The sequence below is a fragment of the Micropterus salmoides genome, unplaced genomic scaffold (assembly GCF_014851395.1).
Source record: "Micropterus salmoides isolate LMB-PRFRI ecotype aquatic unplaced genomic scaffold, ASM1485139v1 Ms_hic_scaffold_22, whole genome shotgun sequence".
Taxonomy (NCBI): domain Eukaryota; kingdom Metazoa; phylum Chordata; class Actinopteri; order Centrarchiformes; family Centrarchidae; genus Micropterus; species Micropterus salmoides.
This window is the reverse complement of record NW_024041373.1, coordinates 19030284-19046919: the sequence shown is the minus strand read 5'-3', so window position 1 is coordinate 19046919 and position 16636 is coordinate 19030284. Positions and strand designations below refer to the sequence as shown.

The following is a 16636-nucleotide window of genomic DNA, read 5'->3' as shown; positions in this document are numbered from 1 at the left end:
TATTCTCATCTCAAAGAGATGCACAAGCTATGTGACTGAATGCAGGCTAACTGAAAGATATCCCCACAGAGTTTTGATCAGGTTGTATGTATCGGATGTGGTTTATGTTCATGTAGATTCAAACACACCATTCAATGATTATTTCACTCTAGGGATATCAATGTTGATCTGCTGGTCTATCACTTTGGTCCAGACTGAGATTTCCCATCAAAAAGTGTATGGATTGCCATTCAATTTGGTACTGTCATGTTCCCCACAGCACAAATTGTTATAACATTTTAGCATCATTATCTGGTCAAAATTGCAATTTGTCCAATACTTTGGATTATGAACCAAATTCCGGCATCCTCAGCTGTAGCCTATGTGTATTTAGTGCTGACAAGCTAAAGTTAGCATGCTAACATGCCAAATTAAGATGGTGAATCATTATATTAGAATGGTGAGCATGTTGTTACCATGCTGATATTTGTATTTGCTCGTACAGTACAGTCTCTGTTAGCATGGCAGTAGTCTTGTTAAACACATCTTCCTTAAATATTTTATTTAAAGCGACTAAAATCAATATTTATATAATAATAGTGTATCAAATGACAATGTGAATTGGGTCGCTCATACTGATGAACCTTCAGAGAATTATCACCTGATTCTGCAGCTTTCCTCAGCTTTCCTGAGCTTTATAGTAAACTTCAGCTCATTGTTTAGCTGTCAGACTGCAACTTTACTGTTACGGTTCACTTTCACCACAAGACATTAATATCTTCAGTTTTTCTGCTTGGTATAGTGCTGGTAAGAGGTAAGATTATGACGTTTCCTTATAGCCTGTGCCTAACTGGTAATCTGGTGTACCGGTGGTGCCGACACACCTTGGGGGCCAGACCCAAAAAGCAGAGGCCACTGCCCATTGGTTAATTTTCTATAACGACACTAGGCTGGCCCAATTACATTTCCTACTGAGCTGCCCCTCCCCCACTGTCCTCTCTGCATCTGGTGTCAGATGCCTTGGCTCTGGCTCAGAGTGAAACATCTATGGCGACAGCAGTAGCTGCAACAGGTGGAAGGAGGAGATGGCCATGAAGAGGAGCAGGTGTGTGACAGGGAAGCTGAGGAACAGAGTGAGCAGGAGGAGATTGTAATGGCAGTAAGCAGGGAGTAACATGCAGGGAAACAGAGACTCTCACGGAGGCACAGGGAGGTAGTGTGTGTACCATGCCATGATGATGACAATGAAAAATTATTAATTAAATTAATGATGAAGATAGTAAGATAATATAAAATCATCGTAACGCCATCATAAAATGAAACTGTCTGCTGCTGGTGCTCACTGTCAATGACAAAATAGCATAAGATATTTGGCTTTTTTTTTGCAGCCAAGCATATCCCCCTACCCTGGGCTGGCCTTTTGTGCTATGTATCAAACTTAATTATAATGACTAGCTATCAAGCACCACACTAAGATTATCATAATGTTATACAGGACCTGATATTTATCATCTCTGCTTGGCTTTTACTGTGAAGCTGCCATGTAACTGACCTCTTAGCGTCATTTGAACTGTATTGATTTTAGTGACTGTATATATTTTTCTGTATTTTTGAAAGCTGGTTTCATTTGACTATGGTGTAAACATGAGCAGATCACTCTGCGCAGTCGCCAGTAGCATTGTGTTTTAAAGGGTATTGTAAATGTGTACATATTGGGAAGAGTGTAGGATAAATGGTGATGGTCATTAAAAAAGTGTATTTAATAGGGTTTATTGTTGTTGCATGTTTGATTTTATCTTAAGTGAAAATGTGCATTAAGGTACTTATATATTTTGTACAACTTTTGTAGTTTTCACAGAGTTTACTACGGTGATCTATAATGATTTTTGATACCTAGGAAGATGGAAGAAAATAAAACCGAAGAAAGCTTCAATCTAGACTCTCTGCACCCTGCTTAACCTTCCAAGGGCAGTTAGAGGAAATGGAATCTCTTTGTCAGCGTGATTAATGCCAAGTCAAAAATAAGTGACCCTTGTGTAGGTTTGGCAAGTTTGGGGGGGGGGGGGGGGGCACTGGCTCCATCGTTGCATATTACCTCAAAAGGTGATATGTCAATGTTGTGTTCACAAGTTGTTTCTGCTGCCACCAAGGGGTCAGAAACAACTGTTACTGCAGGTTTAAAACTCACCTTTTGAACTAGGAACCTTGAAATTGCCCTCCGTTGAAACTGTTGTGTTTGCACCATTTTATGCAATTGTTTTGTGAAGAACTATGACTTCTTTTTACAAAGGCTGTATAATGAATTTCACCTGTACTTCAACTGTATATGAAGTACATTTGAGACATCCAGTCTCATATATTATGGAATGTACCAATACAAACACAACACATGCCTGCAAGCTTCCTCTGTCATCTCTGGAAAGTAGACACCTTCTTCAAAGGCCTGCAGATATATTCCACGAGGTAAAAAGTATGTTTTTATGTGGTGATTGGAGATCCTTGAAAAAAGCACTGCTCATTAAAAAGTTGAAGTGCATGCTGCCTCTATCTCTACCTCTCCAGCATTACGTTTCTGAGTCAAATATATGGATGTCAGCTCACCTTGGAGTGTTTACCATTCAGCTCAGAGACATCAGGATTTCAACAGTAAACAGAAGCTTAGGTCTTTCAATGTAATGATTGAGAAATTGTGCTTTGTAGAAACTGTGCATGAGAGATGAGAGGCAGCAGACTGACATCTATTTTCCAAATCTAACAACAGCAACAGAGTTCATTAGACTGTCATTAGTTCACTCAGCAGCCGTTGCGAGATAATGTCCTATAATGAGTGCGTTGGAGCTGTAAGTGTGTATGTATAAATTTGTGTGTGTGAGGGAGGGCGAGCTCTCTTTCAGCACAGCGGCCTTTGACCGTGAGACAGACTGTAATTAACAGCGCTCTGTCCTCTTCTGTGTTATTAGCACAGCTGACCTTTGAATGCATCAGATCTGTGAAACAACACATCTGGTAAAGCTGCAATGTTTGGGGAGAGGAGAGCTGAAGAGAATATTAAACAGAGATTTCACAAACTACTGCATTGCTTTGACCACACGGTACATCAATGACCAGATTCTGCTTGTGCATCCATTTTTTTTAGCATTTTCAATATTTGTTCTCTCTGAAAACTATTATGTAAGAATTCATCTTATCAACTTTATTTAGAGTGGATTCACCAGAGGATTTAACTAAAGATGTCTCTGTCACTAGCCCAAGCTGTTTCGATGGTAGAATAATTTTTTATACCAAAGGGCCAAATGTAACGAGAGTCAAGAACAGCCTCTTATAAGAGTGACGATAGGGAACACACACTCTTGTCAGGTCTGCTTGAGTTCAGCCCAGTTCAAGTTGATTCAAGGATCTGGAATCCCCCCTCATCTTACTCACGATTAAATCATCACATTACACCCATTTCCTGAGCCATAAAGCCTTTTCCTTGGAAAATCTGTTTTCATCCATCTTGACTCCTGTGCCAGTGGTCTTGCAATCACATCAGTGCGTCCACGTTGGCCTTTGTGCAAAGATTAGAGCATGTAGTCAAAAGAATTGTGAGGGGAGGGAGAAGAGATGGACTAGACGAGTTTAATCGGCATTGCCTGCCAGAGAGTTATCCTAGACATCGCTCATGCATTGGCATGCCATTTCCGGACTTCTTGAGTAAAACCTTAACTGGGACATTATCCAAATAATTCCCCAGAAGTCAGATTAGTCCTGAAGTCTCTCTCTGAACTCATAATTGCTCTTGCTGCAACTCAGTTGAGCTGCTTTATTTGTTTTGCCACTTGGAATTTTCTGCTTCTCACAGGGAAGTTCTTCACTCCATCAAGGCACTTCTGTACAGAAATTGCTTTATCAAAACTACATTGTTCATCATAGAAGGAACAAATTAATGAGGGTAGGCAAAGCAAGACTGACTGAGACAAAATATTGGCTTTCTCTGAAAATCTGAAAACACACCTCCGGCATATCCAAAGACAAAACCCATTTAAAATATAATGGGTTACACCAAGGAAATTTGATGAAAAACTGATTTAATTATGAAATACGAAATATTTACTTTTAACACTTTTTCTCTTTGAGATGTCATTTCATTCTTTTACACTATTTCCTAATGGTGGGCAACAGCTGGAGAAGACAACTAAAGCATTTGGCATTCTCTTACTTTTCAAGCACACTAACTGTCTGACATCTGGGTAATTTGTGTTTAGCTTCGAGGATTTAGACAGGATTTAACCAAAGGAAACAGCTGGTGTTAGAATCTTAATGTAGACATTCTGCATGTTGAATAAAACAATTGTGCAAAGATGTCCAACAAGCCTTGCTCTTGGTAATGGTGCTGTTTAAGTTTTTATGGCTTCCAAGGTTTGTCATTGAACTGTCCCAGTGATGAGGTGGTACAGTACAGCCCACGTCTGAATTCCCAAACAGGCAAGACCTAAACCTCAGAGGACTCATCCCACCCCCATTGAACCTCAACCTGACTTTCACTTTCTACAGCTGATTAAAAGACCATTACAAGTCGTCTCCTTCTTTCTGCTGACTTCCTCTTGGTACTGAAGAAATCATTTTTTTTCTCCTTCTGCCTTGGCCGGGGTCCCTGCTGCGCTGGAGGATGCAGTTGAAATACAAAGCATCTGAAAAGAGATGTCAAACAAACCTCTAATGACTGAAGCAAAAGCAGGATGTCTCCATGAGGACCAGCATTTGCTTCAAAAAGTATTCAATTCTACTGTATTAAACCCCTTGAATCATAAAAGAGAATTTGCTGCAGTTATACATTAATAGTAAAAACCTGGGCCTTTCTTCAGGAGTGCGCTTTCACAGTGATGTGGCAAAGTTTATTCTCCAATTAAACACTCTGTTCAGACATTACAGATAATGAGCTCAGAGTGATATTTAAATCTTTAAACTATACCTGATCTTGTGTCTGTTGAATTGACTTGCCCACTGTATTCTGCAGCATATAGAAGAATGAAATCAGTCCACATACTTACTATACATACCATATTCAGAACACCCCATTGTAATGATGTATGTAAAAATGTATGATGTTCAGAGAAAGAGTTTTTAATAGGCAGCAATAGCAAATATCTGAACTGCTGCCATTGCGGCTTATAAATAAACCACCTTGGTGAATCCTCACTACCACGTTAAAAGCTGCTTTGCATATACACAGATACATAGTTAAAATGTCGTGTTGCTTCATTAATTCAGGGCAATAACAGTTATAATACTTATCATGTGCTGTTTGCTTAGATTGTACAATAGAAACTTTGGATGTAAAAAATGAATTGAGAGGAATAAAAATGTGTTTTGACAAAGAGATAATAAAAATAATTCTTATCTCAAGGTCCACCTACTAGCTATTTACAGGGCTTTTAATTGCACCTTGCTGGCATCCTTAGTGGATGGAGTTTACTCAGTTGTCCTTGTCAAGGTCGTGACGACAAATGAGCTGTTTCTATGGTAACTGAGTGAAATCCATTTGCTTAGATGTCAAGAATAAACTTTAACACTCAACGAGGTAGTCGTTCCTGCTGTTCCCTGATTGTTCACTGTTGTTTAACGTTTCTCAGCTCACTGTTTTGGTTTTACATCCACAACTTTAATATTTTGGTTCAGTCTTAACACTCATCAACGTTATTTCCAGCAGGCAACTGTTGTCAGTGAAATGAATCCACTCTATGTTACTTGTCCAGCACCAAAAACAGGCAAAGGTATTGACTAGGTGAACATAGTGAAGCCTTTAGCTGCTAAAGAGTCACAAATTTCTCTCAGGAGGTACTGGAGACCAAAATTAGAACCGAAAGGAGAGTGAATATTGGACTTATTGTTCATCAGATGGACACGAATAAGACTCAAAATATGATGCCACTGTTCTCTTTGCTCGCTAGTTTATCAACTTTATAAGGTGCTAATGCAATGCAGGTTTTAGATGTTTCAGATATAACATTTAAATAGGCAATCAATCACACACTTGACCTTTCTAGGATTAAATCAGCATGAAAGCTAATTTTCATTTAGTGTCAAGGACTAAGTGCTAATTTATGTCTTGTGGGTAATCATAAATGAAATATCAAGTAAATAATCAGAGGGAATAACGTATGGTTGTATCCTTACAAAACACCATGTTCTACCTGGAAACCTCTTTGGTCTCTCTTCCCATGTGTTTTTTCATCTCCCACCCCACCACCCGCTCTTCCCATCTGACCTGTTAACCTCAATGGAAATGATGCCTGTCCCTGTGGACCTCCATGGCTGAAGATAGCGCACACAAACACACACACACACACACACACACACACACACATACACACATACCAGGAAATCCTCAGCTCCATTTTATTTATTCAAGCCTCCCACTCATTTCTCTGCAAAAGCGAGCAGGGCCTGTAGATGGAATTTTCTCCCCATATCTCTGCGCACACACATGCACACACACATGTACACGCAGACATGAAAAGCACTGTTACTATTAACATCTGACCTTGTCCCAGAGCACTCTCCAACATGAATTTTAAACACGTGCCTTCTTCGCCCAGACCTAAATAACCCCCTTAGATACCTTACCAAAATTATTCATCACATTGTGATATAACAGTTGCCTCAAGCCAAAATATGGAATGGGTTCCTTATGCCAGATTTTCCAGAGTATTGATCAAAACTGTCAAATTTTTCAGCAACATGCCTTGTTGGAATGAAAAATATCACCCAACCAAAGGGGGGCATTCGTATGCACCAGTCAGACCAAGCAAATCTAAATGGAAGCATACCAGCTTTTAATTAATGTGTGTTGTGCAAGGTATGCATATGTAAAAGGCAAGGAGGGGTGGGGTTTCAAAACTATGAGACCGAAAAAGCTAGAATTGCAGCTACATTAACACCAGCAACTCAGTGACAAGTTGACACTGGCCAGGTTTTGACAGCAGTGAGAAAATTCCATCTAATTGAAGGATGCTTGTCAGCCCTCCAACCGTCAAGCTGATGTCAGGAGAAAATTGCCTACCAGCCATTCTCAGTATGCTCCACTCCTGTCTCTTCCCCCGGCAGCACACTCACTGTCTGCAGATATAGACAGAAGCCGCTTATTCAACTGGTGTATTGCAGATCAAAGTAGTAAAAGAACAACACACCCCTGAAAGATGTCAATTAATGACACTGGCTTGACAGTAGGTTTCAAGCCTCCTCTACTGTAGGACTGTCTGATCATCCTGGCTACCTTTAGCTGTTGTACCAGTTCTGTTCTGCTGGCTGACGTTTCTTAGCTCAGAGGTTGAGAGGTAACATCAGTCATGCACACCTGCTACACATGGAGGCAGAAATTGATGTAAATGAAGTGAAGGGTAATAGAAGTGTGTATTCCCCAGAATCATTCACCAATTACACCAATAGTGCGATGAATTAACTTGAGGTCTGCAATTAACTACAGCTGCACAGCTCCATCTTTCAAATTTCTCTCTGTGTGAAAGAAATATATTGTAGTATCCAATACTTATGCATTTGACTCATAACAGTTCAAAATAGCACTGTAGCAGCAAGACAGAGGGTCATTGACCTTCTACGGGGAGAGCAGTGATTGGTGGTTATGTAGGGACTGAACCATGCCCTCACGAAAATGCTCTTCTACAAATTTGAAACTTTCTCATTCATATAAAGGAATGAGTGAATGCCTCATATATATATTTCATCTGGAAAGTGTCTCACTGACTTACAATGAGAAAACGAAGAGAATGGGTTTAGTGTTCACAAAACACATAACATTTCTATGATAAAAGTAAGATTAATAGCACAACAGCAACCACTATGTCATAGCACATCATATTAAACAGATCCAATTAAAAGTTAAATATTTACATATAAAGGATACATAAATCCTAAAACAGATGACACTGATGATCATAAAATATTCTTGATTCCAGTAAATAGAGTCAGCTAGTGTTTAATTATGACCTGGTCTTTTCTTCCACTATAGTGTCTGCATGTAGACTGACAGACTACAGGAAGAAAGAAAGAAAGGGAATGGTGACACTTTGTGGTTGTACTATGTAAGTGAAGGTTGTTCAGTATGACCAGTGGTAGAAGAGTTTAAGCATTCAAGTAAAAGTCTTGCATTCAAAAGTATAGGCAGCACGATGTACTAAAAAGTAGCTTCTCACCCATAATGGCCCCTTTATATTATTAAATATACATACAGTATATTAGTACCACTTTCAATTAAGGCACTATTTTTAAGGATTTGTAAAATGTAACTAAAGGCTTTATTAATGATTAATACATTATAACTAATGCTTGAGATTAGCTATTAATAAGAACGACACTTGGCTTGGCTTGCCAGGTTGTGGGAAATCATCATCCAGCAGAACATTTTACTTCACTTTAATGAATCAATCTTTGGTTTCTCACTTGCTAATGAGTAACATATCTGCAGTTATAAATGTTATTAATAAAGGGTCACAGGTTTCTCAATTTCTAATAAGCCATCACTGCTGTCCCCAAGTGGCCAAATCTATTATTGTGGGTTTAAGAGAAAGAGAAACAAATGTCCTGCCAGATGAGGAATTTTTAACAACCTGAGAACCCAAAAGTTGTTCTTATTAATGGCTTATTATTATCCAATAATAAAGACATTATTTACAGCTTATAAACCTTTTAAAAGTGCACCTTATTAGTTAGTGGTATCCCCACATGTGATATTATTAGATTGATTAACATGGATTTATATACTGTTGGGTAATTTAAGTGATAACAATGCAGCATATTATGCAAACTCATCACATGTTTTGTATGTAAAATCTTTATCTGCAAAGTAACTAGTAATTTCAGCCATCATACAATTGAAGGGAGGGGAAAAGTACAATATTTACCTCTATAATGCAGTATAGCAGAAGTATAAAGTTACTTGAAATGAAAATATTCAAGTAGCTCACATTTTTCCTTGAGGAATTGCACTTTCCATCAGTGTAATGAACAAACTTGGAGCTTGAAAAAAAACAAGTTAAATAATGTGTGTCCCTGTTAAAGGAAGTCAGATCCCTCTTCTTACACTTATTTTTGTAATCAGCCTTGTTGCCCAGGAGAAGGCTGCATATGAGTCATTTCTACTGAGCCTTTTAACAAGGACAGTAATCTACCACTATTATAAACCTATTACTGATCTCACTCACTTTTTGCCAAATTAATGTAAAGAGGGATGCAACGGAAATTCATCCTCTTTTGAAATGTTTTACTATAGGCTAATACACAATTAAGCCACACACAGATGTCATATGTTTTTTTAATTAAGTTACACTGATAATGTTATATAAATTGCAACAGACATAAGCTGTGCAAGCCTTTGAGAGGTGGGAACACAGCTGGGTATTGGATGGTAATATGCCAACTTTTAAGATGTAAGACAATACACAGAAAATTATACTGTATGATCCTTCAATGAGCAGGTGTTTCAGGAAACACAAGGACACTCTAGGGGAGCACTGTAGGCATATGTTTTAATAATTGTTGGGCTCAGTCACAGATCACTCATTTTGGCCTTTTGTTCTGATGTTGAAGTACTGGAAAAGGTCCTAAGACTACTTGGACTCTAATAATGTTTAAACTCCCTTCAAGGTAAATCAGTTGGACAATATGGTGATGGAAAGACACAATATTGTACAAATAGATGCCTTTCTTGTCCTCCCTTTGTAGAGAATAAAATGGTATTAAAGCAACTGTTAACGATTTGCCCCAAAGCATCACCAGCTGCAACACTTCAGTCTTGACTCCTTTCATAGATGTGGATTAAAATAAGTCGGCTGGACGAAACCACTGGACACGAAGGGATGCAAGAGCCCTCCAGTGGATGAAAGCGGAACACCACCGGCCGTGTGGAAGATCACATTTCCAGAGCTGAAGTTGGGGAAAGATTGGTGGAAGCTGGCGGGGTTTGACCCACAGGTGGGAGGGTTTGGACTGACATTGACCAGGGAGTTGGAGCCGGGCTGCAAGGTGCTGTCCGCACCGGGGTTCTGCTTTTTCCATTTGGTCCTTCTGTTCTGAAACCAAATTTTGACCTGGGTTTCAGTCAGACTTAAGGACAGGGCCAGGTTTAGTCTCTCGCACACAGACAGGTACCGAGTTGTGCGGAACTTGTTTTCCAGAGCCACCAGTTGCTCGTAAGTGAACGCTGTTCTGGCGCGCCGTGGTTTGGCGCAGGCCTGGTCGGGGCGCCGCCGCTTGTGTGGTGAGGGGTCATGCAGGATGACCGCTGTATCTCCATCGTCCCGCTCGGCGGTGAGACAGGGCTCTGTTTCAGCCGGTTGGGAAAGCAGAAGAGGGTCAGCGACAACTGCATTATGCACGGAGGCCGCAGAGTACTCATCTCCTGTCTCTTGCCCTGTAAATAAAAGAAGAAAACTTAGCTCACATCCTGCAAACCGCAAACCTCTGCAGCAGGTTTAGCATCGAACGGATAATGTGAGGAACTGCTAGATTTGAGACATTAATATTTCATTTTCCAGTCAAATCCATCCATCTTCGATTCGTGTTTTTGTGGCAAAATATTTTTGAGGGTGGAAACATCAGTGCTTTAATTTAACAAAATTGGACATCAGGGCTTGGCTTCCCTGATGGTTCTTAAATGTAATTGGTTGACTGTGATAAAGTTGAAATACGGTGATATAAGATTAAATATGTTTGAAGAGGTAGCTAGTGATATTTGATTTGACCTTCTGATATGTCTGTGTTTTAAGTAAAGTGCCAAAAAGCCTAGCTTTTGGCTTAAGGGGCTAAATTGGCCCTGGTACTGAAAGAACAGCTCCTGACAGAAGGTCCACACCTGCCAATGAAATGTATCCTTATTGCGCACTAATGTTTCTCTTTGTCCTTTCTGAACTGCAGTTTAACACAGAAGGCCTAAAATTGACATCTGCAGAGTGTGTGATTAGGAACCTGAGGTCGCTCGAGCAGAACCGAGCATAGATTCAGAAAAAGGGGGAGACTTGGTCACTAATCCTTAAATAATTTATAAACCACACAGCGCTTCAAATGTCATGTTGCGGAAAGAAATCCCGTCTAAATCCAGCTCCGCCACCTCAGCCGTGACGTGCTAATGGAGTTTCATATTTGCGGGTGGGTCGATAAATGTCATCTATTTAAAGGGAAGTTTTAATCGAACGATATTTAGGATCAGACATGGATGGGGTGTGAAGTTTGTACCTGCAAGGTGCTAGAGGGAGATATGCAGGATGCAGTAATGGGATATCGATCAAAGCGCGCGGAGGCATCCTCAATGGGACGATTTAAACAATTATCTAGCCTGCCTGTCCCAGTGCCAATCACACGCAGGGGCTCTGGGAGCAAGCCTTTGTGGCTTCCTTGAAAGGAAACGCAACCCTGGAAATTAAGGGAAGGTCATACAGAGATGACATAAATGTGATAGAAAATTGCGTCTCCCTTACTGATTTTTAGTCTAGAGCAAAAAGTTTTTATTCTAAGATTTCATAATAAAGATGTATTTTATTCATGCGCTCCTATTTTGCAGTGTTTAGACACGACAGTGTATGGATACGCATTTGTTGATAAGTCTGGATGTTTTGAAGTAAGTGCGATTTAAAAATGCAAAATAACACACGTTTAAGCTTAAGGCTGAATAATATTCTAAAATTTTTTTCTCTACCTGCTTTCCCGCTCTCAACTCTGAAGTCTCCGCCCGCAGTGTTGTCCGACACCAGACTTGTCCCCTCTTCATTTGGCACAAGAAACTTCTCATTGACGGTGGAAAGTTCGTTTACCCGTTTGCTGTTGAATTTGTTCGGATCCAATATATCAATTATAGAAAAGGAAATCTTATGACTGGACGTCATTGTCACTCCACAGTCCTTGGGGTCCAGCATCCTTTATAGAGAAGTACCTTTAAAGATAGAAAAAGGACTGACGTGCGTAATTACGCGTGTGGAGAGGAACTTCTCATAGTTTAGCCTACTTCTTTTCTTCAAGCTTCATCAAACCGGATTAGTGGTGGTGATCCCACGGAATGTGGACTTCGCTCCCCTGCTTCTGTCTGTCAGTCTTGCAGCTTGAATGAGATGACCGGAGCGCGGTCTTTAAAGCGTCTGTCCCCCCAGTCTCTCAACCAGACACGTGACACAAACACTATTAGTGTTTCACACGACCACCTAATGGGCTCAAAGCATTCGTCGATAATCACCCATATCATTAAATTCAATAATCCACGACCTGAAAGTAAATTGGGCACAGATGGCACTTGATCCATATCAGAGATCGCCCTGTCTCCCCAAATTGGACTCTTTTAGAGATTTACTGCCAGGAGGGGGGTGTCCCTTGAGCAACAGAACAAAAACTTTCTATTAATCAAAACCAAACGGTTTCTGTTTATAAAGCGCTGGCTATTCATGGACATATTGCAGCATCAGGATTCCTGTCAGTACAAATCATTGTCATCGTTTTATAATAAGATGTAAAAATGTACTGAAACGTCAGCCTCTTCAGTTTAAAGGTGTCACTAAGCACACATTAGTAGATGTATAAAGGAATAAAAATTAACTGAAAGAGAAAATCACACACCTTGATAGCTACTTATAAGGTATCCAGGTGTTGGAATACTATTTAGGGGTCCACAGATGATAAATATATCCAGGCATTAAGTCATTGTGCTTCATTAACATTTTAGACACTGTGGCACCTTAAATTGGCTTGAATTTAAAACTGCATCAATACAGTTCTGAAGGTAACTAATGGTTTAGCCTTCTATCCTTTAGAATGTTTGCTCATTGCAGGTGTCTTTTATTATTCGTTTTATATCTTTGTTGTTGTTGTTGTTGTTTTCATGAAACAGTGATAAGAATATTCCCAGCACAGCCTTTCCCATATTATTTGCACTGCATTGCACTATGCTGCAGCAACATACAGTTTAATCAATGGGAAACAATGCTTGCAAAATCAAGGTTTGTTGTTTTTTGGCTTTTATTTTGCACTGGTAACACTCTTCTACTTGCTCCAGAGAGAAAACTAAATAAGGACGTGTGTTTTGGACAAACTGAAAGGATCCATGATGAATCACTATTCAAGATGCTTCTTTAAATCCTCCCACACTAAATTGCAGGTGTACAATGAATCTGGCTGATTGTTTTCTCACCTGAAGTGATAGATTTATATTCACAATCAGTCTGCGCCCTGGCCTTTGCTATTAGTATTCAATATAAAGTGACATAGGGTTGTTTAAAGGTTGATGCCTGGTGATGGCTAAAATGGTGAAACCAGCACAGGATCAATATTCTCAGCAGGTGTCCAATACAGATAAAACCTGATGGCTACAGACAGACATTTTGGATACTGGAGGGCCAAACCAGTAACTGCAGCAGCACAGGAAAGGGAAGAATGCGTCGCTTAACTCCCTTGTCCTTGAATGACCTAAACTATTAGCTTTTTTAGTTAATGCTTCTCCTATAATTTCTTTCAAATCTGTATTTTTGTAAAATTAGAATATATTCAAAATGTACTTTCCTTTTAAGGATAGCAGTGGTTTGAGTTATTGCTTTGCTCCACATGTTTATGCATTAACATATTTTACCATCTAAGCCTGTGAGGTCTACATTGTGAGTAGATGAGACAGACCGAAGGCATAAGGCGATTCCTCTGTCTGTAGTCTTGTCTGGTGTTAGTGACATGGGGGATCTGATTGTGTTTGCACACTATTAAAGGTCTCACAAGTTCCTCCCTGCATAATTTCCTGTGTTACCTATACAGTTCAGAGTGATTACTCTGCTACATGGAGGTTCCAGTGCTACAGAGTCAAAGTCTGGTGGAGCGGCATGGTCTGCAGTAGTTACATAGTCAAACATTTGTTAAAGCCGCCCCTACAGGGTGTCTGCATGTCAACATTTGCATGTGTATGGCACTTGCACGGCCATTACTGTAGGCGCTCCATATGAATAGAGCCCACTGCACACTGGAGGTTTACAACTTCCTACGAGGAATCCCAGTGGCTGGACATCTGTTTATGTGGGTCACCGGGACAATATGGATGAGCCCCGAGGACAAAGAGGCCCTCAGGTAGACTTCAGAGAGCGGGAACAGCAGCTGGCTCGGCTCTGAATCTGTACGGGCCAGAGCAAGACTTTGGAGAGGAGGAGTGTTCCCTGTCAGACACCGCAGGGATCCGAAGAGACACACTTCCATCCCGGACCCCCAAGACCCCCATCCAGGGTCAATAAAGTCATCACTTCACAGGGAGGCTGCCCCCAGTCTGCTAAACGTCAGATAATTTGCCTAATGGCAGGGGCAGCATTATGAGCTGCGGTTCTACTCACAGACTGTAATGTCCATTGTTTTCTCTAAAGTCCTCCACTGTCTCCCCAGCTCTCCTATAAAGTGGGACTCAAACAAAGGATCAGCAAGTGTCTGGTGAACCATTATGTGAAACTGTTAGATCCCCTGTGCCAGATTCCTAAACATTGCCATTGCGGTGGTTTCTAAGATACAGAAACATCACCGAAGAACATACTAATGGTTTTGCATGTTTTGGCAACTGCCTCACAACACTTTCCATCACTGTTCCAAAAACATACCAAACTAAATTGAGATTCCTGTCTGTCTAAATTCATTTCAGAATGATTATTATCAACATCCAACTTGCTTGACTTCACATTGCGCGTGACCTTAACTATTTTGTGTTTTTTTTATTGCTTTTTTATTCTTTTATCAAGGAGTCACATCCACCAAATTCATCAAATCCACAAAATCTTTTTCACAGCATCCGTGTTTGCTTACTATTTATAATCTGACAAGCTTGTTTTTGGCAGATGATTGCAAATCTTGGATGTGGCACTTGCAACAGAAAACATGAACATGAAAACTGAAACTGATTTCACACTGCGCTGACATGAAATCAGCCTCATTACTTATGGAAATATTTGGAAAATTGTCAGCAGTAATACATACTCAAGTTGTGGTTAATATGCTATAACAAGCAAAACCTCCACTTTGGTCATTTGAATGCTGTGTACCTATGTTTCTACTTTATCTGCACTCAGAGGCACTTGGCGTTGATGTGTGCCAGTGTAGATCAATACAGTACAGTCCTCCTTAACAGGCATAAAGCTACCCTCATTTTGTCCGCTCTCTGCACTGCATGCCTACGGATTTTGCTGCCAGGCCTCCTTTCAGTTAGACCTCTGTGTTTGTTTGACTCTCTCTCTGACAACAAGGTCAGTGGCATTGCCCAGTAATTGTCCTAACGGCCTGTATACCTGTTGGGTGGAGGCGAGTAATGAGAGTTTTTCATTATGGGCGGGACGGGTGAGTGCGCCTGGCAGATGCTGACAGGCAGCAGATGTGTAAAGTTGGGGGTGATTTGTAAAGGGGTCAACTGCATCACACAGGAGATGGAGGGTGATGTGGGGTGCGGGTAAATTATGCTGAGGGACACTGTCAGTCATACTGTGCCCATGTCACAGCAAGGTAAAGGTCAGTTCAAACGCTGAGGTTGTCAACTTAGAACCAACACAGAGTGGTCATATTGGCATAAGTGTGCACACTTTTTTATTGAATACTGACCAGAGATGTTTAGTTCAGAGTTTCATTTCTTTAAGCCTTGTTCCAATTTGTTTTCATGTGAAAACCCTCCATACAGTTTGATGCATATGATTGTTCTGATGTGTTTTAATACTTGAAACTACACAGGATCAGATTCTTCCCCCCACTGCTCCTTAATAACTTACTAAACTAACTAAATCAATATTGTGTTAATGCAACCAAAGTTATGAGCGGAGAAGAGGTGCACAAAGCTGTAGTCATTTTCTGTTTCCGTGTCATTGTTGTGTAGAGTCTCTTCAAAAAGGAAAATCCTGTCTCATTAACAACATGCATTAGTTTCCTGAGGCATTCACATACCTTTGCAGGTATACATGGATCCAGAAATCAATGGAAACTATGATCCTCAGTTGTGAGATTGCTGTGGGCGATGGACCAATGATCAGAGTATTTGATCTCATTTCCATTCCTTAAGCTCAGGCTTACATTTAATTGTCAACAGCAGATAGCATTGATGTGATACAAGTGAAAATCATCAAGACCATTAAATGCTAATAGTATGGATTACTCTTTGTGAAAGACCACAAAACAGTCAGATGACAAAGCAGCATTTTGTCTTACCAGGGCACAACGTGTACAAAGCTAAGTTGTCTTGGCCTAATGCCCTGAATAGACCTTGAGATTGTTTAGTCTGAAAATTAGGCTACACAGATATTTTGGCCGGCCTGTTGTCTCCGCACAAAAAATGCAACAGCAGCCACAGAGAGGTTAGTGCTATGGTGAGTAAAGGAGAGTAAACTCCTGCAACTGCCTGTTTTCCACAGGGCTGTGGCCTGCCAGTAATGGCTATGTGGTCCCTGGCATCTGCACAGAGCGCACTGTCACTCAACGTGTGCATTGATTAGCCATTGTTCTGAGAAGGTCACATCATAATTCATTAACAATAATTAGTTTCGCAGTGCCACCTGCACTCCTTCTCTCGATTGCCCTGTTAAATTACGACCAACCATCACGGTTCACGCGTGGAACAATGAAGATGTATCCGCAACGTAAAGGCAAGAGCTATTAGTTACATTATTTAAATGGACCCGTT

General features: G+C 40.4%; 1 protein-coding gene across 1 annotated transcript; it reads right to left on the bottom strand.

Annotated features, from left to right (window-relative positions):
* Positions 1 to 9289: 9289 nt before the first annotated feature.
* On the bottom strand, positions 9290 to 12193 carry nkx1.2la (NK1 transcription factor related 2-like,a). Its single transcript, XM_038736945.1, has 2 exons — positions 11669 to 12193; positions 9290 to 10387 (listed from the first exon to the last, which is right to left on the bottom strand). The coding sequence occupies exons 1-2, from the start codon at positions 11883 to 11885 to the stop codon at positions 9780 to 9782; spliced, it is 825 nt and encodes a 274-aa protein (XP_038592873.1). The 5' UTR covers positions 11886 to 12193; the 3' UTR covers positions 9290 to 9779.
* Between the last annotated feature and the right edge of the window lie 4443 nt (positions 12194 to 16636).

What these genes read in the sequence shown, in the direction of transcription:
- nkx1.2la (XM_038736945.1), bottom strand. Translation starts at nt 11,885, where the DNA reads ATGCTGGACCCCAAGGACTGTGGAGTGACAATGACGTCCAGTCATAAG. An exon ending in AGTTGAGAGCGGGAAAGCAG is followed by an intron (nt 10,388 to 11,668) that starts GTAGAGAAAAAA and finishes TTTTATTTACAG; the next exon opens with GGCAAGAGACAGGAGATGAG.